The sequence below is a fragment of the Camelina sativa genome, chromosome 17, assembly GCF_000633955.1.
Source record: "Camelina sativa cultivar DH55 chromosome 17, Cs, whole genome shotgun sequence".
In the NCBI taxonomy this organism is placed as follows: domain Eukaryota; kingdom Viridiplantae; phylum Streptophyta; class Magnoliopsida; order Brassicales; family Brassicaceae; genus Camelina; species Camelina sativa.
In genome coordinates, this window is record NC_025701.1 from 14,063,851 (window position 1) to 14,090,503 (window position 26,653).

At 32.8% G+C, this 26,653-nt stretch overlaps 6 protein-coding genes across 6 annotated transcripts; 2 read left to right on the top strand and 4 right to left on the bottom strand.

The window, feature by feature from the left end:
* On the bottom strand, positions 1 to 1,727 carry LOC104757152. Its single transcript, XM_010479877.2, has 5 exons — positions 1,463 to 1,727; positions 847 to 1,210; positions 680 to 750; positions 371 to 469; positions 1 to 251 (listed from the first exon to the last, which is right to left on the bottom strand). Exons 1-5 carry the CDS (start codon positions 1,673 to 1,675, stop codon positions 153 to 155), a joined length of 846 nt encoding a protein of 281 aa, XP_010478179.1. The 5' UTR covers positions 1,676 to 1,727; the 3' UTR covers positions 1 to 152.
* On the bottom strand, positions 2,245 to 3,418 carry LOC104757153 (UPF0426 protein At1g28150, chloroplastic). The gene is made up of 3 exons (XM_010479878.2): positions 3,249 to 3,418; positions 3,028 to 3,165; positions 2,245 to 2,614 (listed from the first exon to the last, which is right to left on the bottom strand). The coding sequence occupies exons 1-3, from the start codon at positions 3,324 to 3,326 to the stop codon at positions 2,432 to 2,434; spliced, it is 399 nt and encodes a 132-aa protein (XP_010478180.1). The 5' UTR covers positions 3,327 to 3,418; the 3' UTR covers positions 2,245 to 2,431.
* LOC104759468 (ethylene-responsive transcription factor ERF087) lies at positions 8,914 to 9,642 on the top strand. Its single transcript, XM_010482389.1, has one exon. The coding sequence runs from the start codon at positions 8,914 to 8,916 to the stop codon at positions 9,640 to 9,642; it is 729 nt and encodes a 242-aa protein (XP_010480691.1).
* On the top strand, positions 10,984 to 12,155 carry LOC104757154 (cytosolic sulfotransferase 7-like). The gene has a single exon (XM_010479879.2). It carries the CDS (start codon positions 10,996 to 10,998, stop codon positions 11,968 to 11,970), a length of 975 nt encoding a protein of 324 aa, XP_010478181.1. The 5' UTR covers positions 10,984 to 10,995; the 3' UTR covers positions 11,971 to 12,155.
* On the bottom strand, positions 12,170 to 13,926 carry LOC104759469 (putative DEAD-box ATP-dependent RNA helicase 44). The gene has a single exon (XM_019239480.1). It carries the CDS (start codon positions 13,779 to 13,781, stop codon positions 12,213 to 12,215), a length of 1,569 nt encoding a protein of 522 aa, XP_019095025.1. The 5' UTR covers positions 13,782 to 13,926; the 3' UTR covers positions 12,170 to 12,212.
* On the bottom strand, positions 22,040 to 23,088 carry LOC104757155. Its single transcript, XM_010479881.2, has one exon. It carries the CDS (start codon positions 22,930 to 22,932, stop codon positions 22,135 to 22,137), a length of 798 nt encoding a protein of 265 aa, XP_010478183.1. The 5' UTR covers positions 22,933 to 23,088; the 3' UTR covers positions 22,040 to 22,134.

The window sequence follows — 26,653 nt, forward strand, 5'->3', positions numbered from 1 at the left end:
TTGTCATTTATAAATCATGATAAAGACTAGTAATCACAAGCTACAAACTGTTTATGGTTACATCTCTCCTCAGTAGTACATATAATCTAATGGATACAAGATATTTACTTGTTCTTGATGATGCTTATAACATTTCGCTATCATTGAGGGTATCAACCCAACTTTTCTTGCTCTAGTCTTGTAACTAAAGCCTTCTTCTCATCTTCCGAAAGAGACATGAACGTGAAAACAGATTTATCCCCAATATCATCCTTCAAAAAATCAAACCAGATGATAGATTATTGGTACTATGACATTTAGATACTTTCGTAGATAGAAAGACCTCTACGAAAGCTTGTAATATGCTAATCTTCAATGAGGAACACTGTACCTTTATAGGCTGAGTGAATTTTCTTCCAGCAAATACTAGAAAGAGCGCCATCCATGTTCCTAGCAACACCAGTTTTGCCTCATCATTCATCAAACCACTCTGCAAATCCAACACACCAATTTAAGTCAGGCCAGTTAAACACAGACCAAGATCCTCAATTTTAGCAAATGTGAAGCTTTCTCTTTAGAGAAATGATGCAGCAGCAGCTTATTAGCTGGATTAGCCTTCTGATAAGTTCTTATTTGATCTCAGGAGTTTGATTCAAGGTAACTGAAGTAGGATATATCTTAATCAAAGAAGCTACTTTACCAAATGACCAAGAAGAACTGAAGGTATGATGAATGTAAGAAGGCCAGCTTCTAGTTTTCCGTAGCAGAGTCCTGCAGACAGAAATGCAAATCAAGAACATCAGAGATGCTTACAAATATCAGGAAAAAAGCAGTTTATCCTCAAATGGAGAAGCAAGATTTTTAAACCTTCTTTGAAAACGAGGCCTGTGAGAGAAGCGAAAAGGGGGCCAACAAACCAAACAGCAGTAGGATGATCAACGACATACTGAACCAAGTTATCACCAGCTGGTCTAGCAAGGGCTGCATAAGTAGCCAAGGAACCAACAAAACCAAGCGCCCATAAAGCTTGAAGAGTCCTCTTAATCTCCGTAACATAAATATGAATAAGAAACAGAGATAGCCCCAAACCACTAGCACCAACGAAGTAAAACAAATCATGGTTTTGCTTGATTATTTCACTTAACCAAGAGTCTCCTGGTAAAAATGCAGCAGTAGAGGCAGCCACAAAAGATGCAGCAGCAGTGACTAGTCCTGATCTGTACAGAACAACCTGAAATAGCAGCAAAAGGTTAATCATCAAAAACACTTCCATTGAACAGGGCTTAACTACAAAGTTCTATAGTAACCTCTACACTATATGATTATGAGAATATGAACAAATTGGTATTAAAACTATCAAAAGGATTCAACTTGCATGTCAATGGGAACAAAGCACATCGCAAAATCTGAACTTTGAAGAACCCAAAAGCAACGAGATTAGTTTGAATTGAGCAGGAATCGTAAAGGAGAGAAGAGAAGCGACCTCTTTGACATCGGATTGCTCAACGGTCCAAGGACCGTAAACACCTTTGTAAACAGTTCCATCGACGGCTCCTTGTGAACCATCGCTCACAGCTCTGACGTTAACCCTTCTTCCCTTTCTCACCCCAACTCTCGCCGTGAAATATGTCGGCGATTTGTAGAGATTAGCCGGCGGTGTGATGAGTGTCGTCGTCGATAACAAACGCGAGGCCATAGTCACAAAATTGAATTCACAGTAATCGTACCGGTTTGGTCTGGCATCATAGCTTAGAGTTAGAGAGATCAGAGGTTTCTAAACGGTATCGTTTTGCTTATGACGTGGTTCGGCTGAATTGGTTTAAAAAATTGGGCTTTCAAGTTTCAACTATATAGCCACAAATAACTGAAATAAGTGAATCGTAGGAGGCTACACTTATGATTGATACACAGTAATTGGTTAAATCTTTGTGTTCTCTCTTTAGTCAGATTTTAAGCCTCATATTTCTGACAATGCAAAACCCATGTTGTGTTAGCTTTGATTTGATTCGACTGATCTATACCACTTGAGCATCAAGATGATGAAGTAGTCTACTACTTGTTGTCAAGACCACTATCTTGGTTCAAGTACCATCAAAGAATGTTTGTTAACATCTTATCTTGAAGGAGATGGAATCTGAATCTCATCATTTCCAATTTTCCAATAACTGAATCCTGTTTCTTCCTATAAACTCATCTTTGGATCCTTATGTAACCAAGATTTTGGTTTTGACTAGTTGGGTACAAGACACATCATAACACGTTATAGATATCAAGATGAAGTATTATATTCTTTGGATTTCTGTTTCTTTTTACATAAAGAACACAAGGTTATACATTACACAAGATCCTCGCAGATGGTCACTGCAGAACCAAAATCACAGTTGCGGTAAAAGAATGACTTTGGTGTAACGAGAAGAGACAGGGAGATATCATTCTAATAGATACGCAGGCCTTATTCAATCTCAATCTGTTGAGGAGCTTCTTGGTCATTGGAGACCATCCCATCCGCATCAACTCCCTCTTCCATAATACCGGAAGCTTCAACAGTTCGAGTAACCCATTCTTTGAGCGGCTCTTCGTTTAGATCAAGTCTTAAAAGTCCAGCAAACATCCCACCCACAAATGCAATTGGCTCCTACAAAACAACCACATTGCAATAACAGAGCACTAGACTGCATCAATTATCATCATCCATTTTGGCAACACATAAAAACACATACACACAATGTAAACACTTAACTACTACTACTCCAAGATTGATCAAGAACACAAACACATTGCAATAACAGAGCATTAGATTAGATGCATCAAATATTATCATCCATTTTGGAAACACACACACACAAACAATGTAAACACTTAACTACTACTACTACTCCAAGGACTGATCAAGAACACAAAATCACATCAAGGAATTGGCATACAAATTGGAACAACTCATCATAATTAAAAGACTATGAAGATAACCAAATTATGTAATCTGATTATATGAATTTGCATCACAACAACCCGATTAACAAATAGTTGAAAGAAAAGAAAAAAGAGTACCTTGAGAGCCTCGGAGAGAATGGGTTCTTGAGGGAGATTGAAACAACGTGGTTTGGAAATTAGGGTTCTACGGGTCGGAGGAGATGATAACTCATGAGGACGACGCCAAAGCTCACAGCTTTTCACTCCGGCGGAGAACTGAATTGTGACCCACAAAAGAGAATTTGTTAATTAATTAGAGACAATCAAAATCAGAAGACAGAGAACAAAGACATACATACCTGGTGACGATGGTGGAGCTGAGAGACGACAAGGATCGAGGAGGAAGGGGGACAAGTACTTGTTAAGACAAAACCCATCGCTTCTTCTCTTTCTTCTTCCCTCGGCTCTCTGAAGTTATCTCAAGAGACTTGAAACCAAACCCACTGCGAGATTTCTCAAAAATTGTGGATTTGGGTTATATGACGTTGTCTTGTCTTATCCGTGCAATAAAACATGAATTAGCCCATTTTACTCGGATTGAAATAATTTGTTTTGGTTTACACAATTATTTTGATTTAAATTTTTCTGTTTAACAATCTTTATAGTATACAATGATGAAATTTGTGACATTTTTCAATCCATAAATCACATTAGTAGTTTGCTTCTCTTATGTGATTTAAAAAAAAAAATGTAAGTGCAACATTATATTCTAGCATATAAGAACGAACAATGGTTATAAGATTTTGTGATTATGATTGGTGTTAGGTACCCTGCAATGCCAAAGGTTCCTTCACTCATACAGTTACATTTTCTAATTTGTTTGAGACTTATAAACATTTAATTTTATGACATCATAAAGTATTTAATCATACACAATGTGTATACACTTATTATACGATGTATCTCTCGTTTACTTTTGTTTCTTCGATAATGAACATGTTCAAGTTCATGCGACTAATCATAAAAGCATTCGAATAGTCAATATGAAGCGCCAGTACAGAATCTATACTAGTATTTTTGCAGCAGTTTTTGCTCAAAAATACTTTTTGGAAAGTTTTTGCATTTAATGCATTGACTTTAATATTAGTTACCAAAAATTTCAAATTAATTATAAGTAAGATTTTAAAAAATAAGGAAATTTTTCTACCTCATTTAAACATAAATATATATATGATTCTTTTTCATTTTTATTTGAATTTATATTTAAATTATCTTGAATTATTCTATAATACATTTAGTTAATAAAAATTGTGATTTTTTACAAATTTTTAAAAACAGACATATATTACTCAATTTACGGATATAATATCTCACATCGCCTAAAAAATTTGAGCAATGGTTTAGAGTCATACTCTAAAAGAGACCAAAATGATTCATAATACAAAATTTTTGATTTATCAGGCATTCAAACTTTTTATAAAAAAATGGTTTGGTTTATTCTGATTCTTTATTAAAGATTTTTGAAAAGTTAAATATTATAAATATTTATACTTTATAAAAAGTAGAATTATTATAAATATTTATATTTTTTTAGAAAGTTAAACTTTATAAAATGTTAAAAATATTAATAATATTTAGACGTTCATGAAGTTTCAAATTTATAAAGTTTAAATATTATAAGTATTTCAACTTTTTAAAAAGTTAAAAGACCTTTAAAATATTAATAATATATTTAAACTTTTACGAAACTTCAAATATGATAAATATTCAACCGTTTTAAGAATTCTAGGTATTAANTACGAAACTTCAAATATGATAAATACTCAACCGTTTTAAGAATTCTAAGTATTATAAATATTTAAACTTTATAAGAAGCGCCAATCTTATAAAATGTAAATGGTTACAATCTTAATAATTAACATAGCAACTCAAGCTAATATTTATAATACAAGACAATAAATATAAAAAATTAAGATGATATAGTGCGAGTTAAAATATCTCGGGACGGAGTTATATAGCGGGACGGGTTTGTCGATATTTACATAAATTTAAAATATCATTAAATTGGTGTTACACGGGTAAAACATCATTTCATTATTTTGTTAACACTATCTGTATCATAGAATAGACATATCAAAATTAAATTGATTAAAAAAATATTATGTAAAAAACAAATTATATTGCGGTATTATATGGTTTAAACTTTAAATCATAAAATAAAAAATTATTATATAATTATAACATTTATTTAACTAACAAATAAAATTTATAATTTAAATGTTTTAGTTATAAATAATTTGCACTGCGGTGTACCGCGGGGCCTAATCTAGTTAAAATAAGAGAACGATAACAAATAGTACTACTAGTTTTCTATAGCAAAGTTTCTATAATATAGATTATAAATAGCTTTCTTTTTAGTCCTCGTGAAATCATGTATATAGTTAAATATCCAATAAATCATGATTATACCGAAATGAAAATAATCATTTGGATCCGAGAGATTGCAAGCCTTGCAATCATGAGTATTGTAAAGCATGTGATTAGCCCATCATTCGATCAAGTGGCACATTCGAAAAACATAGTTATACACTTATAGCTCTTGCAGTTGTTTTCCAAGAGCATCTCCAACCCACCTCTATATTTGCTTTTTAACTCTATTTTAGGGTAAAATCTACTTTAACCCATCTTTATTTCTACCTCTATAATAGAGATCTCTATTTTTTCCTCTATATATAGAGGAACTCTATTTTTTTCTCTATAATAGAGTTGAACTTTTTTATTTATAAAATGGTTCTTGAACTTTTAACACATTTATATTTATAATCAAAATAAATAAAATATATATTTAAATAGTTTAATAATAATTTAATGAAGTATATTAATAGGATAATTGATTATAAAGTTAAATTTGACTAATTTTAATATTTTGGTTTAAAATTTTTAAAGGTTTTCGTATAGAAAATTTTTGAAGGTTTTTGTATAGAAAAACATTTTTAAAATTTGAGACTATTATTTGCAAAAGAAATTTTTTATAAAATCATATTAAATATAAATAAATTAAATATTTTAGTTTTTATTCATGCCATAACATTATTTTTAATACAACAAAGACTAATTATTTAATATTCTGGTAAATTACTTCTGGATCCACCAATAACATTATTTTTATATGATGCAATGTATTTCTTTTAATAAATGTGATATTTAAATAATATTTATGAATGTTAAAAATTTAAATAATATCATAATTTTATGAAAGTTTCACAAATATTAAAATAAATGGGTTAGTTTGCAACTTTTATAAGTAAAATGTATTAATAGTAAAATAAAAAAGAAATCTCTACGGAATATTCTTTTTTAGAAGAAAAAATAGAGGTATCCATTGGAGCAAAAGTCACCTCTATTATAGAGTTCCTCTATTTTAGAGGTAAAAATAGGGAAAACCATTGGAGATGCTCTTACTCTTTTAATTATATGGTGATAAATGTGATCAAGTAACGGCTTTACAACACTAACATATCAATATAATCTATATACTTATTTAAGCAACCCTATAAACAAATAACCCTACTCCATGGAAAATATTACATAAAATGCCACTGTATTTTAATACAAAATATAATAACAGAATTTTAATATTAATTTGTTGTAACCTGAAAATGATTATCCAAAAAAATAGTAATTATCAATTTATTAGATTACAAGAAATCATTAATAAAATAATTTCGAAATTATTTAATAAAATTATTACGAAATCATGTAATAAAATAATTAAACAGATTCTATTTATTGTTTTTGAAATCTTAGGAAACAATAACAAACTATTTAAAAAATAATAAAACTTAAATTTATTTATAAAACTAAGATTAAATATTTACACATCTAAATCATTTAATAATAACAAATATCTATTAAAATTAAAATATATCTATATACTTATTTAAGCTATGTTGTTAAAAATTTAACCAATTCTGATGTGACATATTACAAAAATGCTATTATATTTTAATTATTCTAATAACTAACAAAAATTTAGATTTGTTTACAAAATAATAAAACTCTATTTATTGTTTCATAAATCTTAGAAAATAATAACAAACTATTTAATTGGCTAAAATTTAATTGTTTATACACAATATTCACTATATAAACAATACTAAGTGTATAATGTTGATAATATACATAACCTAATTGTAATCTTCACCTATAAATTAATATACAACATGTAATACCAATAACTTCAATTTGTAAATTTGGTATATTAAGATCTCTAAACACGATCACATCAATTTATAATACCAAATCACGGGTCAATACATGTTTTGTTAGATTTTTTTGGTTTTACCGAATGTATAATTAACGAAATTGATATTGCACCAAACCAAAATAGTAGTACCAACTACGGGTCGAAATCAGAGTATGACCTTAAGTAAATTAAATATATGATTTCATAAAATGTATATAATTAATAAATTTTCTACTATTATTTTGTAACAAACAAATCCAAATTTACATAAATATTTACTCACGTTGGTAACATTATTCTACAAAATATTAACGTGTATTTATGAGTCGGGTAATAAAACGGGTAATGAGACGGGTAACGAGACGCTCAAAAATTAAATTAACATCTAATACTCGATCATTATTCATGGATAATATAATTATTATATCTTTCACTCGACCCTAAAGCTGAGGGTACCTTTTTCGGGACGGATACAAACCGAAAAATGGATCCAATACGGATATCGGTAGTAGTTTCCAGGCCTACCTATTAATAGTTTAATATGAATTAAAATTCACCATATACAACATAAACATAATATTAACAAATAACAAAATTAAAAAAAATTCCCCACGCTACCAGCGCGGGACATTACCTAGTTTTGTTATTAATATTGCTTTGCTGCATATATGTACGGTTGTTTATATAAATTAATGAAGAATTAGTTTTATTGGTAAAAACGTCCGCAAATGTAACACTTGCTTTGGATATGTGCAAATTGTTTGCTAACATATCATCATACCAATTGATAATACAAGTTTGTCACTGAAAAATCTAGTCGTTGGTTTGCCAACAATATTCTTCGCTGTTTATTAACACTGGATTTTTGCCGGAAATATGTATTTGTAAGGTATGCACGTCTTTGTCATGTTTATTTATGATCTGTTGGAGAATCATTATGTTTAATATATCATAGTTATGTTGTCACAAGTCTGCCAAATGAGTTTATATATCCTCACTAAATTGTCGATAAATTGTAACTAGTAGTGCATGTGTCACTGTCAAGTAAATGTCAATTGTATGATAAGGAAGTAGTCTTACCTCAACGCCAAATTTAATTATATCCAATTGGACAAAGATAAGCTGATTTCGGATGACGAAAAATATACTTACGATCTAGAATGATAAACTAATGAATTTTCATACTGTAAAAATTATTTTCTTTCTTTATTGATAAAAAAAAAATTGTAACTGTAATTTTTTTTTTTAAAGAAAAAATGTAAGTTGATTGGGAGATTTTAATATTATCAAAGTTCATAATTGAAAGCCAAAAACATATATTACAACTACAAGTGATGATAAGTAGGCACAAAGAATCTCACGTTCCATAAAAATAATAGCAGGCCTAAAGAGAAAATAAATAAAAGAAACAAAAGATTAGCAAACGAAAAAGAAAAAAAAATCCATTGCAGATTGGTTCATTCATAGTCCTACATGATTCACTAGGGCCAATCGTAAAAGCCACTAACTCATTTCACTTTCACTTATGATTAGATGGTGATGATCATCTGATTTTGCACATTTCCATGTGACCCACTTTTTTGTATCTTAAAAAAAATTCCAAAAGGACCTTTAGAATAAAAGAGAGGGCCCCTACACACACACATAGTCACATACTGAAGGTGATCTCATCTATTTAAACGAACCCAAATTCATTCTTCAAACATAACCACATCCATCATTTCTAATTATCTCTCTATCATTCCACATATTGAGTGTTTGAGAAAATATAATTAATTATGGAGATCAATGGTAATTCGAATGCTGGTTCGTCCTCTAGATCAAAAAAGAGTCATAGGCAAAAGCAGCAACAACCGCAGCCACAACCACAACAACATAATGAAGAAATAAAGTATGTAGGAGTGAGGCGGAGGCCATGGGGAAGATACGCAGCTGAAATAAGAAACCCAACTACGAAAGAGAGGTACTGGCTAGGTACTTTTGACACGGCCGAGGAGGCTGCACTGGCCTATGATAGAGCCGCACGGTCCATAAGAGGCTTGACTGCTCGAACCAACTTTGTCTACTCCGATATGCCTCGTGGCTCCTCAGTAACTTCATTCATCTCTCCAGATGAATCCCAACGTTTCATTTCCGAGTTATTCAACCCTCCAAGCCAACCAGAAGCTCGTTACAACAACACCAATAATCTCTACACATCGTCAAACAACCAAAACCAAAACTCTATTGAATTTTCATACAACGGGTGGCCTCAAGAGAGTGAAAGTGGTTATCAATCTATGAACAGTAATGATGAGCATTGTGATCATGAGCTTCCACCTCTTCCTCCAAGTACTTGTTTCGGAGCTGAACTCACGATTCCGGAGACCGATAACTATTGGAATGTGGCCCATGCAAACATCGATACGTTTGCATTTGAGCTCGATGGCTTTGTGGATCAAAACAGTCTTGGTCAGAGTGGAACAGAAGGGTTTGATTCATTATCCTCCACATTCTTCAACCAATAATACTGTGTTTGTCCTTGTCCACGTTTATATTCCCTATCCTTCTCGCCTTTATTATGGACGGGAATGAGAGATGTCAAGTGTCTCCTCTCCTCTCTATCGCTTATAATTATGTTTCTCTCAAAATTCATCACATGTTTTGTTATTGTTGTTTACCAAATGAATTTAAGATTCTCTTGATCAGTACTTTTTCTTTCTCTTAACGCCTACGGTTGTGTGACTGAATGCTTTAAGTTTCTTATTGTTTCGGAACATGGCTTCTTGTAGCTGCAAAATAGGTTTGTGTATTTGGTTCGAGTCATCCGGCTCTACCCATATTTAATTCGAATTATACAAAATTTTATACGTAAGGAGAATAGAAGAGTTGTTTACAATAAGATAATTAATTTTCGTAGATAATAGGATACTTTAATTATCCATTAATGTAGATATTTTACAGTTGTAAAATTACAAGTTAGTAGTTAATATTCTTCAGACTATTCATAATCTCCTAAAATTCAAAATTTCCACGATGAAAAAATATTACATACATACAGTATGTTACTCAAAGTACATGAACCCTGATCCTTATATTTACTTGATGTAGTATATTTGGATAATACTAGTTTTAAATATCTTAATTTGTTCAGCTTCTATACGCTACCCGCATTATAAACAGCTCATTTGGATAAAATAAGATGCTTAAATTATTTCATTAACGTCAAAAGAGCGTTATCGAGCAACACAACGATAAATGGCTATGTTTTGCGTTAAAATAAAAAGCAAACGACACAATTTAAATCAACAAACAAAATATGGATGAGAAAGAGATCCAAAGAACCTGCAGAGAGGATACTACGAAGAAAACATAAGTTTGATCTCTACACTTCCCTCTGACGAGGAACATATTCAAGGTTCTGATTTGAATACTTGAGTTATATATCTTCTATTTTTTGAAAAAGGGTTTAGTTTGTCGTTCTTTCTTTGATCAAATTACATCTGTTCTTAATTAAGTTTAATAATTTTGTTACTATTTTGATGTCGAAGTCGGTTTTATTGAATTGAGAACAGTGATTTTGATACCAAAGCGAATAATATATAGTTGCGGTTGATATGAAGTTTTTTTTGTCGTTATAAGAAAAGAAATGTTAATGTCATTATTGTCACAAAGACTGCCACCTAAAGTCATTTACTTAAATTGGAGTATATTTCAAAAATAATAAACAAGTGCGTTTATTGTAAAAGAAAGACGAGAATCTCCTAACTACTTCGTTGACGTTAAAACATCGTTATCAAGCAACAAACCAATACTGTATATATAAGTTTAGGTTTTGTGATCGAAAAAGTCACCACACATCTTAAAGCAAAAAAAACAAAATGGATAAGGAGATCTCAAAGAGCCAGCAGAGAGAAGACGACGAAGAAACCATGAATCTGATCTCATCACTTCCCTCAGACGTAGATTTCGAGGGTACAAAGCTGTTCAAGTACCAAGGATGTTGGTACAACGACAAAACTTTGCAAGCAATACTAAGTTTCCAAAGAGATTTCGAGCCACAAGACACGGACATAATCGTTGCTTCGTTCCCCAAATCTGGCACTACTTGGCTCAAGGCTCTCACAGTCGCTGTCCTGGAGAGATCCAAACACTCTTCTGATAATCATCCTCTTTTACTTGAGAATCCTCATACTCTAGTACCATTCTTCGAGCTCAGACTTTACATGCAAAGCTCGAAACCAGATTTGACCAAGATCTCATCATCCCCAAGGCTATTCTCGACTCACGTTCCTTTCCAGACGCTTAAAGAAGGTCTCAAGAACTCTTCTTGTAAGATCGTGTACGTGTGCAGGAACATGAAAGACGTGTTAATTTCGTTTTGGTATTTCAAGTGCGCAAATCAAGAGATTGAAAAAGAGAAAAACTCGTTGGAGTCAATGTTCGAGTCGTTTTGCACTGGAGTTAGCTATTACGGACCATTTTGGGAACATATCTTGAGCTATTGGACAGCAAGCTTACAATATCCCAAAAATGTGCTTTTCTTGAAGTACGAGGAGTTGAAAACAGAGCCTCATGCTCAGCTCAAGAAACTTGCCGAGTTCTTGGATTGTCCTTTTACGTTGCAAGAAGAAGAGAGCGGATCCATGGAAGAGATCTTAGATCTTTGCTCATTTAGTAACCTGAAGAATTTGGAGATCAACAAGACCGGTAGAACACCTGGAGGAGTTGCTCACAAGAATTTTTACCGTAAAGGTGAAGTTGGTGACTCGAAGAATAATCTGACTCCTGTGATGGAGAAGAGACTTGACATGATCATCCAGGAGAAGTTTCGAGGTTCGGATATGAAATTCTAATTATGTGTGGTTTTATTGTGCTTTATTTAATCATAGTACCTTTTGTTGCTATGTTACTACTACCTTTGTGTCGAATTCAGTTTCTTGAACTGAGAACATAATTTTGAAACCAAAACCAAAGTGAAAGAGAGTATGTGAAAAATCATTGTAATAAACCAAAGTGCAAAAGCGTATGACAAAGCATCATTATGGTATAGTTTTCCGATAGTAGCAGTAACACCATATCCCTAAAATTAAGAGAATCAATTAGGAACGGTTCCTGGTTTAAACTTAGAGGCTTCATGTCTCGCAAGTTCAGGTGGCACCGTACTTTTACACTCAAGAAGCTTCTGCCTCAGACCGTAAAACACATCTTTATCCTCAAGAGTCAAGAACGTTGTCGCAACACCGCTCTTCCCTGCTCGTCCTGTTCGTCCAATCCGATGCGTATACGTATCTATCGTGTTAGGCATATCGTAGTTGATGACGTGTGCCAAGTCACGAATATCAAGCCCACGGCCTAAAACATCTGTTGTAACAAGCACGTTGAATCTCTTTTGTATGAATCCTTCTAAGCTGACATCTCTCTGTTCTTGCGACTTACCTGCGTGCAATGTCGTCACACGAAACTTTCCTAACTTTTCTAGATTCTTAACAATGTAATCAACCTTGATCTTGGTATTCACAAACACGATCGCTGACTTATCATCACCAAGCTCATCGATCAGTTTCTTCAACTTGGAAAACTTTTCTGTTTCTTTGATCATGATCACTTGTTGAGTGACCAACTTTGTGGATTTTCCGACAGTAACCGCAACTGGATTCCGCAAGTATTTTCTAGCCAGACGCTCTAATACAGGACACATTGTGGCACTGAACATATACGTAGTTCTGTAAATCTTCTTCTCTTCGAGCTCTTCATCTTCATTCTCTGGTTTCAAATTACTCGAAGGCATTGCGTTTAACACTTGTGCAACCTGTGGCTCAAAACCCAAGTCAATCATATGGTCAGCTTCATCAAGAACCAAATAGTTACATTGGTTCAACACCACGTACCTTCTCTCAAGACAATCTATCAATCTACCAGGCGTAGCAATAACAATCTCACATCCTTGTGATAGCTTCAACGCTTGTTTCTCAATTGACTCACCACCAGCGATGGAGATCACTTTAAACCCCAAATAACGAGCAAACTTAGCCGTCTCTTCTTTAATCTGTTTTGCAAGCTCTCGTGTAGGAGCCAGAACTAAAGCGTAAGGACCTTCACTCTGATTCTCTTCCTTCATTGGTGGCAACCTTGATATGTAAGATAACATTGGCAGAACAAAAGCCATGGTTTTGCCTGTACCAGTATCTGCAATGCCTATAACGTCTCGTTGTTCAAGCCCTAAAGGTATAGCTGCCATTTGAATAGGTTTAGGTTCCTTGTAATCAGCTCTTTCCACAGCTTTCAATAGCTCAGGACTAAGTTTACTCTCTTCCCAACTCCTCAATGGATGAGGAATCTTGGATCCTTTGTAAGAAATATTAAAATCTTCCTTGAAAATACGCCAGTCTCTTCCACTCATCTCCTCTAACTTCTTCTCGCTCCAATGCTTATCTACTTCATCATGCTTAGACGCCACTTTTTTTTTCTGCTCACGACGGTCAATCCCCGCACGAAACCCTCTCCCAAACAGAAGCTGAGCTTCGTGAGGGTTTTGGTAAAGAGCATTGATCATATCTCCACTCGAAGTATCTTCAGTGTTCTCCCAATCGAAACGGACCTTCTTGCTTGGCTTCATGATGATTCTCTTCTTAGGTTTTGTGGTTCCTAGGTATTGCTCTTTCATGGCGTTAATCTCCTTCTCACGCTCTACCTTTTTTAATTTCTCAACCCTAGCTTTATCTTCACGTTCACGAAACTCACGATCGCTCTCTCTGTTTCTGTCACGGTCGCGGCCTCGTTCTCGTTTTCGATCTCTGTAACGGGTTCCATCGCCATTATCGGGGTTGGAGCGAGTGATCTGGTCGAGGCGGCGATCGCGATCCTCGATTTCATCGTTGCGGCGTTTTAGGGCTAATTCTTCTCTGTGAGCTTTGGTGAGAAAGACGGGCTTCTCAGAGACGGTGGAATCGAGAGCCTTCTTCTCCTCCATAGTTAGCATGAATCCTTCGAACGATCGCTTCATCGATTTAGGGTTTTTCACGATGAAGAAGATGGAGACAAGATAGAGAGAAGAGAACCGTCTTTGTTTCTGTAGTTTTACTTTATTTTATAACCAAAATAAAAACCTTCCAGTTTCCAAAAATGGAAATTTATTCTTCACATGAAGGAAAAAAAGCCTGAACTCATTAGGCCCGTTATCTAAGCCCATATTAAGGCAGAACATATCTTTTGGTCATAACACAAACTTGGGTTAAAGGGATGCATTCGATGTTGTAACATGGAGAATTCATCTAAAAGCCCCTATAAATTTTTACAAATCTCTTATCTCTCTCTCTATTCTCCATACCCATCTCTCATTTAATGAAACATGTTGAGACCAAAATGCCATTCCTTCCTTTTTCAATCTTTTTATTTTATTTTTATTTTTATTTTCAAAACAAAAATAAAAACCAAAAAAAAAAATCAATCTCTTCTCTTCCTCAGTTGCCGTCGTTTTTCACCAGAGCTCTCCACCATCGGCCATTTTTCATCAGAACTTTCCATTACCAACGTTTCTTCACCTTTTTCGAGTTGTATCAAGTTTTCCTTCAAAATACAAGTGTGTTCTTCAACATAAAAATCAAATTCTTGATGAATAGGGTTAGGTTTTGAATTTTGGAAATTTCGTTTAAATTTTGCTTGAGATCTTTAGCAAATTGGATAATTTACCATGGGTTATGGGTCGATTGAGCTATTTAGTTGATAAGAAATGAATTTCACTGTTGAATCATTGTGAATTGTAGAGATTAGAACCCCAAACCATTCAATTTTCAGTTATCGTGACTGGGTAAAATTGGTAAAACTAGTAATATTAGTAAATGTAGTATAACTAGTAAAACTCGTAATACAGATTAATGTAGTACAACCAGTAAAACTAGTAGTATTACTAATTGAGATTTTATTTTAGAATTTTTTTGGCAGGATACAGTGGGAGAAAACGTCAACATACATTTTAAGTGTGAATGTCACATATATAGTATAATGTTCAAGACACATGTGACGAATATAACTTTGTTGATGTTAAAAACAAAGATATACAGGAAGCTTGAGTTTGTTGAAAGTCACAGTTGAGCAACATTCAAAGGATGATGAAATTGCACCTAACATCATTGTTTGATTTATGTTTGATCTTTTGGTTTGTACTACTATTTTCTTGGTTATGTCACAACTATCGTAAAATTTATTTTTAAAATCTAGTAATGTTTGATTTTCCTTTCCCTTGATGTGTATATTTGCTCTGTCATAACAAAGTAAAACAGCTATAACAAAAATAAAACAGATAAAATTGGTAAAACTGAATTGAACATCCATAAAATAATTTTAAAGATAACATAATAATGTGTGTACTAGTAAACGTCAAAAGTAATGCTTAAATGTTTACTAAGAATGAAATTTTTAAAAATATATGAATTTTGGGTTGTTATGTAAGAACCTAAACAAATGTTTCCTTATACTTTTAATGTCAATAACCAAGTTAGGATGAAAAAGTTATAGAATTGTAGGTTTGAAACATATGAATGCATAAAAACTCATAATTATATGTTAATAGACTTTAATCAACTGTAAAACTAAAAAATATAATTTTAAGAGTGAGTAAAACTAATTAAATGGAAAAAATCCCAAAAGTAGAACTATTTGCAATTTTGGTAAAACTATTATACTTGGTATAAGACCATGTGCAACGGCGTACACTTTGGTCGTCCCTCGGTTTTTTCTGATTTTAAATAAATAAAAAAAGCCTAATATCAAAGCAACGATTCTTATTTTGGGACGTTTTTCGTCCGTCCACTTGGACACGTGGTTTATTGTGATTGGTAGTAGAATTTTGTTAGAGTTAAAACAAAACAATTTCGCGAGAGAAGGTTGTCGACTTCTTTCTTCTGTCTAGACGGCGACGATTTCCCGAAACCGATCCTCTCCATGTAAGCCCTTGGTCCTCTTCTCTCTCTCAAATCCAATCCCCTCTCTGTTTCCCTCTATCTTCTCCCTCTCAATCGTCCTTCATCTCTTGCCCTTTCGTTTGGTTCACTAGCTTTCTCTGTATCATCTGATACCCTTTCGTTAGCAAAAGCGGTGGTGGTGCTTCTACTTATTATTCCGACGATTTCGATAGAGATTGGATCCATAAAGTTGTTCAGAATGATCTGTGGGATGATCCCGGAATCGAAAAGCTTCTTGATTTGACATCAGCTCCGATTTGGGTTCTGGTTGAATTGAAAGAAGACCCGAAATTAGCTTTCAAATTCTTCAAATGGTCGATGAACCGTGATGGGTTTAAGCACACCTTAGAATCGTACTGTATAGTAGCTCACATTCTGTTTTGTGCTAGAATGTATTACGATGCTAATAGTATCCTTAGAGAGATGGTTTTGTCTAAGAAGGCTGATGAATCTTCGGACTGCTATGTTTTTGATTTTCTGTGATCTACGAGGAATGTGTGTGTTCCTGGTTTTGGAGTGTTTGATGCTTTGTTTAGTGTTTTGATTGATTTAGGAATGCTTGAGGAAGCTTTCCTGTGTTTCTCTAAGATGAAGAGATTTAAGGTTTTCCCAAAAACCAGGTCTTGCAATGGTTTATTGCATAGGTTTGCCAAATTAGGGAAGACTGATGGGGTGAAGAGGTTTTTTAAAGACATGATTGGTGCTGGTGCGAGACCGACTGTGTTTACTTACAACATAATGATAGATTGTATGTGTAAAGAAGGAGGTGTAGAAGCTGCTAGAGGTTTGTTTGATGAAATGAAGTTTAGAGGTTTGATCCCAGACACTGTCACATATAATTATATGATTGATGGTTTTGGGAAGGTTGGTCGATATGTTTGAGCTTAACCCTGATTGAAACAGAAGCAAGAAGCTAAACGAGCTGCCAAAGCAGAGATCTATTCAAGGTAGTAATACACTACATTAACCTTTTTTCAGATAGTTAAGTACTGTTGTTCATCTCCTGACATGGTTTGTGTTGGCTCAGGAAACCACATTTGATCCCGTCAGCACCAGAAAACGTGGATGGAAAACGACTGATTACACCTCAGGTTAGAATTTTTCCAAAGCACACAACAAACATCATTTGTTTCTCTACCTAGCACCGTAGTTTAACGTTCCTTTTCACCAAAACATAGATACAAGGAAACCGAGGATTGACCCGGCAATGCAACAAGGATTTATTAATAGAAGGTATACCACACTTTTTCTGATTCTTTACATCTCGTGGTACAGGCTTAAGGGACAAACATCAACTGCACACACAAAAACTCTGTTAGTTGCGCATTTTCTCCTAGTTGGAAAATCAAAGAAAAGAAAAGAAAAACAAGATTTGGTTTCTTTACTGAATCATGCAGAAGAGGAAGCCAGAATCGTTGAGGAGTAGAAGGGCTCTTCATTAGCTGCAGTCATTCAAATGGCATTAATTTCCAATAACTCAGAGGAGAAAAAAATGAGTTAAGAGAGAGATGTTGTACTACACACCGATACAAGTCTCTCCACGGCTTCATGAGCTGCATCTATACTTTTTCCATCATGGACTAGCTTCAGTGATCTCTTGAAATCTCTATACCTGCAATATATGGAGATTAATAATGTTGGGGCAGAGTTTTACCAAAAAAACAAGTCATTTGCAAAGAGAGTGAGAGATGATTAATACTTGTAAAGAAAGTCGAGACCACCAGAGATCTTTGATTCCGAGCCCAGCAACTCGATCAGGCCTTCCCATTGCTGCATGTATGAAATGTAACAATATCATCTAGTGCACAGGTAGAAACAGACAGTGGTGTTTGTATGTCAATGTTAATGTTATAACAATGTTAATGTTAAATTTATGTTAATTTGTATGTTAATGTTAATTTTTGTAACTTTTAAAATATTATTATTTTATTTAGGGGACCAAATACAAATAAACACCAATGCTCATACTTAAAATAAGAACTTTTCAAAATAATACTATTAAATTTGGGGGACCAAAATTGGTCCCTAACCAATGCCCATGCTCTAACTATGTGTGAACACTAAATATGAACACACATATTGCACATGTGGCAGTACAATTCAAAATTTTTTTTTAACTTTTTTTTCAGCTGCACGTGTGGTTTTATTTTTTTGTATCTGCAACAAACGGTTAATTACAAATAAAATATGACTAGTTTTATCTAGTTTTATCTACATTACAAAAACATACTAGTTATACCTATATATACTAGTATTACTTAAAACCCAAAAATTCAATTCTGAATAAAATGAAGAACAAACAAATCGTGAATCTCTTCGTAACCAAAACAAATGAGTTTTATCTAGTTCTACTTGTTCAACCAAATCCAACTACTTATCATTGAGTCGATGGAGCCACTCACGGTTGGCTTGTACTTCTTCCCGAGTTGGTTCATCGCCGCCGTCATTCCGAATTTTCTTCTTATTGTTGAGTTGTTCATCACTGCCGTTTCTTCTTCCCAAAATTGGTTACAGAGATCGCTCGCCGTTGATTTGTTCATCGTTGTTGAGTCGTTCATCACCACCGTTTCTTCTTCCCAAAATTGTTACAGAGATCGCTCGCAGTTGAGTTGTTCATCGTTGTTGAGTCGTTCATCACCACCGTTTCTTCTTCCTGAATTGGTTACAGAGATCGCTCGCAGTTGAGTTGTTCATCATCGTTGAGTCTTTCATCGCCGCCGTTGTTTTTACATATCGTTGTTGAGTTGTTCATCGTCGTTGAGTCATTCGGTGTGAACGCTGCTGAAACTATTTTATCTTACTTGTTTTATCTAGTTTTACTAATATTTCAAGATCACACTAGTTTTCATTAGTTATACTAGTTTTACTTAGTTATACTAGTTTTATTTAGTTTACTAGTTTTACATAGTTATACCCAGAAATTGAAATACAAACATAAACCCAGAATTCACAAATTATAATTCCAAAACTTGTATTTTAGACTCATCTTCCTTATCAATTGAACACCTTAACAAAATACCTATTTTTCTCAAGTTTCACAAAATCGATTTTGAGATTGCAGTTTTAATTTCAAAAATTTCTCAGATTTTAAGGATTGGATCGAGTTATGAAAGAGAAAGAATGGAGCCATCGTTTCTTCTTTCCAGGTTGGTTCCAGAGATCGCCTGTCCTCGCCGTCGTTGTTCATCGCCGCTACCGTTGAAATCGAAGAAAGTGAAAAAAGTTTGAGAAAGAAGAAGAAGACGATGAAATTAAAAAAAATATTTAGTTTAATTTTATATTTTTGTTTTTGTTTGAAGTATATTCTTTTTTTATATTTTGGATTAAATCCAATAGATCTTGGGTGGGTGGTTTAAACCCACGTTTTCAATGTAATTGTTTTGTTTTTTCTAAGGTATTATAGTAAAATAACAGTTTCGGGAATTAAAAATAATTGAAAAAGAAAATTATTTTAAAGAAGGGAGTTTTGAGATTGTCATAATTTTTTAGAAACTTTTGAGATTTTGACTCCATGACATCTTCATAAACCGATGTTAAAATAACAGTTTCTCATTTAAATTCTTTGAGTTTTTCATTTAGGGTTTATGTTGTGAAGAACAAAAAGAAGTTTTAAGTAAAAATGGCATGATGCATTTGTATTAATATCAAAGATAGCAAAATTATATACTTCAGAAAAAAAATTATCAGTTTTTTGCGATGGTGATTAACATTTTTAGAGCATTTATATAGAATCTTTCTTTTTTTAGTTCAGCAGAATAATCACCAATTGGAGTTTTTCAGTTGCAAATCTTATAACTAAGAGAAAAATGTATATAACTATTATTCTTCCTCACATCTTAGATTGGGGGGAAAAATCTTAATGTTAATTTCATCTTCTCCTATGTTAATTCCTCTAATTCTTAACCAGCCTGAAATCTCTTCTTGATATATTAGAAGAAGTCAAGAAACTAACAATCAATTGCATTGCAAAACAAAAATTTATTTATATTGATTAGTAGGAAAAATAAAATTTAATGGAGTTTTAAAATAAATAAATATCGTAATTAATTTTGAATAGAGAAACAATAGAGATCATAAATTTGAGAACTCCCAACCCAAAGAAGAAAAAAGGGTCTCCAAGAAGATAGGCAGGATCATGGAGTCAATGCGTCTCAATCCACGCACATTCCAGAAGATAATTGGTATATCCAATATTCCAATCTAGAGAGTAGAGAGGAGGATATGTTCTTTTATGTTAAGTTGTTCACAGTAAACCTAATTTATTATTGGGTAAACTATTATTGGGGTTGTCGTCAGTCACCGTCGTAAATTGAAGGCTACTATTAGGTTTACTATTTTTTGTAAGAAGAAAAAAGAGACATGTCTTTGGCCTTTGGGAGACTTTCTTTGACTCCTCTTTTGTCTCTTTTTCACACTTTTGTTCACAAAAATCAAATAACGAGACTGACTGATACACAAAAAGAAACTCCTACAAACACGTGCCTTCTCTATCTCTCCTCTTTTCCCTATATATTTTCATTCAAACATTTATCACAATTACGACCAAGCTTTTACCAGTTTTGCTTATCTTTTTATTCCAATATTTATCAAAAAAAAAAANAAAAAAAAAAAAAAAAAAAAAATGGAAAACTAAAACACAGGAAGAAAACATATTTTCATGCAAAGACTTTTTCACTATTTTGTTCTGTGTACATGAATAGAAATTAGGCCTGCGACTTCGGATTCTTCGAGGCTTTCGGTTTCGGTTTTTCGGTTATTTTGGAAATTGAAAACTGTTCCGAATTGAACCGACTAAGATTTCGGTTCGGTTCAGTTCGGAATCGGTTATTTCGGTTCGGAGGTTCGGTTCACAATTGAGTTGTTTAAAAAAAAAAAAAAACTTTTTTTTCAACTGTAAAGCGATGGATCGACATTCCGACGGCCAGTTCTGAATGGTGGAGGTCCTAAGCATTGATCTGAAAGGCGAAGATGATGATGATGATGATTATAAAGATGATAAATCGGAAAGAAGAAGAAGATGATTATGGTGATAAATCGAAGAAAGAGAAGATAACAGTGATGGATTGAAGAAGATTAGAAGAAAATGATGATGAATCGAAGAGGGAGGAGAAGATTATGGTGATGAATCGAAATAGAAGGAGAAGGAAAGAACAAGAAAAATAAGAATTATTTGTTTGCCCATAAGAAAAGAAGAATCGATAAGTTAGGAAGAAGAAAAGAAGAAAGAACGACGGTTGGATACAAATATTAGGTTAGGGTTTTTATTAATTCGGTTAACCGTTTGGTTCCAGCGAACCGAACCGAAAATTTCGGTTAACCGACCAAAATTAAAATCATTCCGATCGGTTATGTCAATTAATTTAAACCGAACCGATTTGCCCAAATCTCGGTTCGATTCGGTTCGGACAAATCGGTTCGGTTCTAATTCCCAGACCTAGAAATGATTATATACATGCAAATAAATGATTTTACCTAAGATATTTATAATTTTAACTTACTCGAAATTATTTGTGCCAGAGACCACCAAATTCGACAAAACTGACAAAAAATCAAATATCAGTTTCATTTTCAGAAAATTTATTTTCATCCCAAAGAAAATAATTATGCTTTGGTCGTTCAAATTGGCATGCTAAAGACAAATTGTGTAATATATTTTTATTCCTCTTTGGTTAATATATTTTTCCAAAGATTGTTTAACATTATTCGAAAGATTCCAACGTTTATGTACGAAAGCAACTTCTATTTTTCCCCTTAGCATAACAAAAACAACTCATTATTTTCATTCAAAATTACATATTTGACGTTCAACGATAATTAGTAACCACAGACAAATCAGTTTTATATATTTTATTTTTGGTATCAATGTTAAATAAAATTAGTGTTTAGTGTTTTGCAAGTTGATATAATCATAACACAATCTGCAAACAATAATTCAACATATTCGGAAAATGATTTGGTTAATTTTTTTTTTTTTTTTTGTTATAGTCTCAGTTTCTTTACATGATCAAATCCAACAATTTCTATGTATCAACACCACACAAAATTAGAACACAAAGATTATTCTATTTTCCTAAGAATAGTTTTCTTGGTACTTTTGGACTTGAATTTGGATTGAAGCTTACGCTTCGAACATGAATCACTCTGATGAGACTTCTTCATTACAGTAAACCTCTTTCGTTTCTTCTTCGTCTTCTCTACAGCTGCTGCTTTCATCGCCTTAGTCTCTGTTATCGTCTCAAGCTTAGGCTTCCATTTACGCAAACCAACCAGTTGAACATAATCTTTCTTCAACTTCACCGTTGTACAAACTCTACCTTCTCCTTCTTCTTCTTCCTCTTCTTCTTTGATTGCTCTGTTCTTTCTTCCTTCCATCATCAGTTCCGAGATGAAATCTTCAGACACACGAATCCTTAAACGCTCTCCTTTCTCTCCCTTCTGTATAAGAAACGGCTGAGGCTGCTTCTGAGTCTTCTTCACCATAACGCCACCGTTCTGAGGGTTTTTAAGTGTGGCGATGGTGAGGAAAGAGAGATCGTTCTTAAAGAAATCTGATGGGAGGAGTAAGTAGTTGAGACCGAGCTTGAGTGTTTCGGTTTCGGACAGAACAGGGGTTTTTTGTCCTATGTAGAGTAAGTCCGATCTGCAGATTTCGTGTTTTGGGAAGTCTTTTGTGAGCTCTGAGACCACTACGGGACGATCGTAGACTTCTAAAGAACCGTCGGATCTGACGAGCTTGATTCGTCCGCCGCCGTTGGTGGTTCTGTCTGGTCGGGGATGGAGACAGAGCCAACTCGAAGGACCTCTGTGTAGCTTTACGAGTAGACTCCCGAGCTTTGTGATGTTATCATGACCCATTTAAATATAAGCTGGATTCAGGGTTTAAGCTTTAAAGGATTTAGGGTTTCTATCTTCTCTGCTAGGGGAAGAAGGTCATGAAGAAGAAGGAGAGACAGAGAGAGAGACAGAGAGTTTTGTGGTTTTAGTGTGAACAAATGAGACGAAGTTTTCGTTTATATACAGTGAGAGTGTTTTTATATACAAAAGGATTTAATCGCCCTTTACACCATTAATAATATTTTTATTTAAAACCAATTTAATATTTTTATGTTGTTTTTTTCTTCGTTTTCATTTTTCAATGCAAACATAGAGTAAAAATTGTTTGTCTTGATTTACTATCTTACAATAGATAGTTACTCTATAGTTAATCAAAATTTTAATCATCTACGTGCATTAAGTAAAATATCATTTATATACATATATATATTGAACTAACGACCGGTATACCAATATATTTGATTATTGGGGTATACATCCAAGTTTAAAAAGTTAGATTTATGTGGACTAGTTTTGGACCAAGTTGTGGTGTTAACTACGCTTGAAAAGCGATTAGATTAATAATTAATTGTGAATAAATAAATACTTGAATATGACTATGTTTAACGTGCGTGACGGCAGTTCGTTAAACTATTATGATACATAAATATAAAAAGAGGTTAGAGAGAAAGAAGACTTAGACCGATGGGAGTGTTCTTTTTAGACATTTCAATCTTTGGTTTTAAGGTATTTCAACTTTAATGGATTGTGACAATTATGTTATTCGTCTTAAATATATCTAATAGCCACACATTTCTGAAAACTCTATGATCATCGTTTCACCTTTCTTCTCTTCTTTATCCGGTGATAGACCTAATCCCTACTTAGTTGAGCAATGATCATCCTGTGACTGTGCTATATAAATTTTTTATTATTCTTATGTTCAACTAATCTTGGAGATACGTTTAAATATGAAAATCAAAGTTCAATACTGATGTTAGATACGATACGAGTTTTAGATCTATTATTTTTTTGCACGAAACATATTAGATTAGAATAGATAGTAAACATATTTCAAAAGTTGCAAGTCCTAATTAAGTAGCCACCTCTCCAATTTGGTCTTAGATCAAAGATGTAAGTTTGACCCACCAAATAGTGTACGTAATTATGTTGCCTTACTTTGACTCGCTTCTTCTTCCTTTATTCATTTTGTTTTGAAATTGCTAATCCCGCCTCCCTTTTTTTTCCTTTTCGTCTTCTTTTTCGTTTTGCATGCTTTTTATGTTTCGTTTTAGGTTTCAAAACTTATAAGTTATAATCAACTTTTGTAAGAATAGTGGTGATATAATTTATGTCATGTCCATCTCGTAATATTTGAGATGTAGAAACAGCAAGATCAGTTAATTTTACCAAACTTAAAATTTTTTTGGTCAAGTAGCTAGCCTATGCACCTCACACGGATAGCATCATAGCATTGTCGATTGCTTTAGAGCTAATGTTTGTAATTTTATCTATAATACATCATTTCCAATTGTTTATAAGGTTTAAATGTATAAAATACTTCAATAAATACATCAAAGTCTTAATTAACTTGATATCTAATTTCTTTAACAAAAGGTTGATCTACAAATATATACAATTGTTACTTTTTCTGCAAATATGGAAATATGTTCAAATCCATCTCGTAAAAATTTGAGATCTCCTAACACTAAATCATGTATTTTCAATCATGCCCAAAAAATATAGAACAGGAAAAATGTATTTCGTTTTATGTCTTGTTTGTGAAAAATATATTTGTTCGACATTAACCTAAAATTTCATGACATAATCATTCAATAACGCATCCAACATTTAGATATTCCAATTTGCAAGACTGACTATGTTCATTTAACACAAGAACAGTCCAAGTACTAAAATCTTTAAATTTGGTAGGCAATGCACTAGTCATAGTTTATATGCTAACAACTTTAATAAGAAATTCAAACGACGTAGCTTGTTGGTGAGCAAAGGAATAAGACGACAAGGAGATATTATGGTTTTGCGTAAGTTCAATGCTTAATAGCCATTGGCTAACTTCTAAAGCTGGTCAATTCATAAGAATGATACAATGAAGTTTAAAATATCTAATTGTATATCATTGAGATATGTACTACATATCTGATATTAGTTTTGGTTTCAATTATTTAGACATCGCATATAAGTATATAACTAATGCAAGTAAAAAACAATTAAAGGCGGTTGCACAACCCCACCATTTAGATTTGTTTACATACTCAAAATTACAATACCAGACTTATTTAACTAAATTTTTCAATACACTGTATAGGATAGCCTTGAGATTTCGGTTCGGTTATTTCGGTTTTTTATATTTGTTGAGTTTTGAAAATTTTACCGAACTGAACCAAAATATATTTCGGTTCGGTTATTTTAGTTTCTCGGTTAATTTGATTTTAAATTTTCAAAACTAAAATTAACCGAAATTTGTTTGAAAACAAGAAAAAATCGGATTTTCGGTTATTTAAAAATAATTTCGGATTTTTTCGGTTTTTTCGGTTTTATTTCAAATATTCCGATTTTTTCGGTTTTTCCGGACGATTATCTTGGTCAAAAAAGGAAAGAAGTTGTAACCTTGTATTCGATATCTTCTTCATCCTGTTTCATATAACGAAAATGACATTAGTTTCATATTTTGATAAACAATGCTTAAGAATAAAGAGAATTAAGCTTGGACACTTTTGAATAAAAGTGATGCACTTACTTTGGGATCGAGTTTTTTTTTGTGTGTTTGAATAGTTCAAGTGTTATATATATCTTGAGTAGATGTTTGTATTTATAGAACTAACTATGTTTGGATCCGCACGTACGTATGGGGTTATTTTTGCATAATTTTTTTTATAAAATTAGAAAGTTTTCACGTAAACTTCTACTCAGACCTGCATGAGTGATATATATATATAAGAGAAAATTAAGATAGATAAGTGATATTACATGTATATTATTCTAAACTAATCCAAACATTTCTAACTGTTTGTTTAGGAGTGTTAAATCAAATTTGGATTCGGTTTCAGTTTCATTTATTTCATGTATTTAACCTAGATGTATATATTTTGGAATGGGATATTCGTCTTCTTCTATATGGGTCAAAATATTTTGTTTCATAACCGTTCTCTATTAAATAATTACATGTTTGACTATATTTATTATAGTAGTTTGAGACCGTATACCCCTATTCTCTGTTTATAAATTTAATTTTTATTAACTTTAATATATTTATCTAGTATAACATACATAATTATTTGAATGCATAGCAGTTTGATATTTGGTTTAGTTTCACTTCCGAACAGACACAAATGAATGATGATTTTTTTAATATCAGTAAAGAAGACAACTAAATAAAAGACAATAAGAGAAAGTGATCTTGTCCTTACGCATAATAAAAACTAAACCATAACCGTATTTTGGACCGTAGCCGTATATAACATTTAGAAGCTTTTACTGTTAATCGTAAATATATGGTTAAATTTATATTAATTGTAACCGTTAATTTACCATAATCGTATCAAAACTAGTGGTCAGGTAGATAGTTAAACTATAAGTTTTTTTACCGTAACTATTTTTTAGATATAATAAATATACTAATAATTATTTTTTAATATGAATAGTATGATATATAGATATACGATTACACTGAAAGAGCATATCAATTGAAAATAAATAATATCAACCATATCATATCATCCAATAATATCAACAGTATCATATC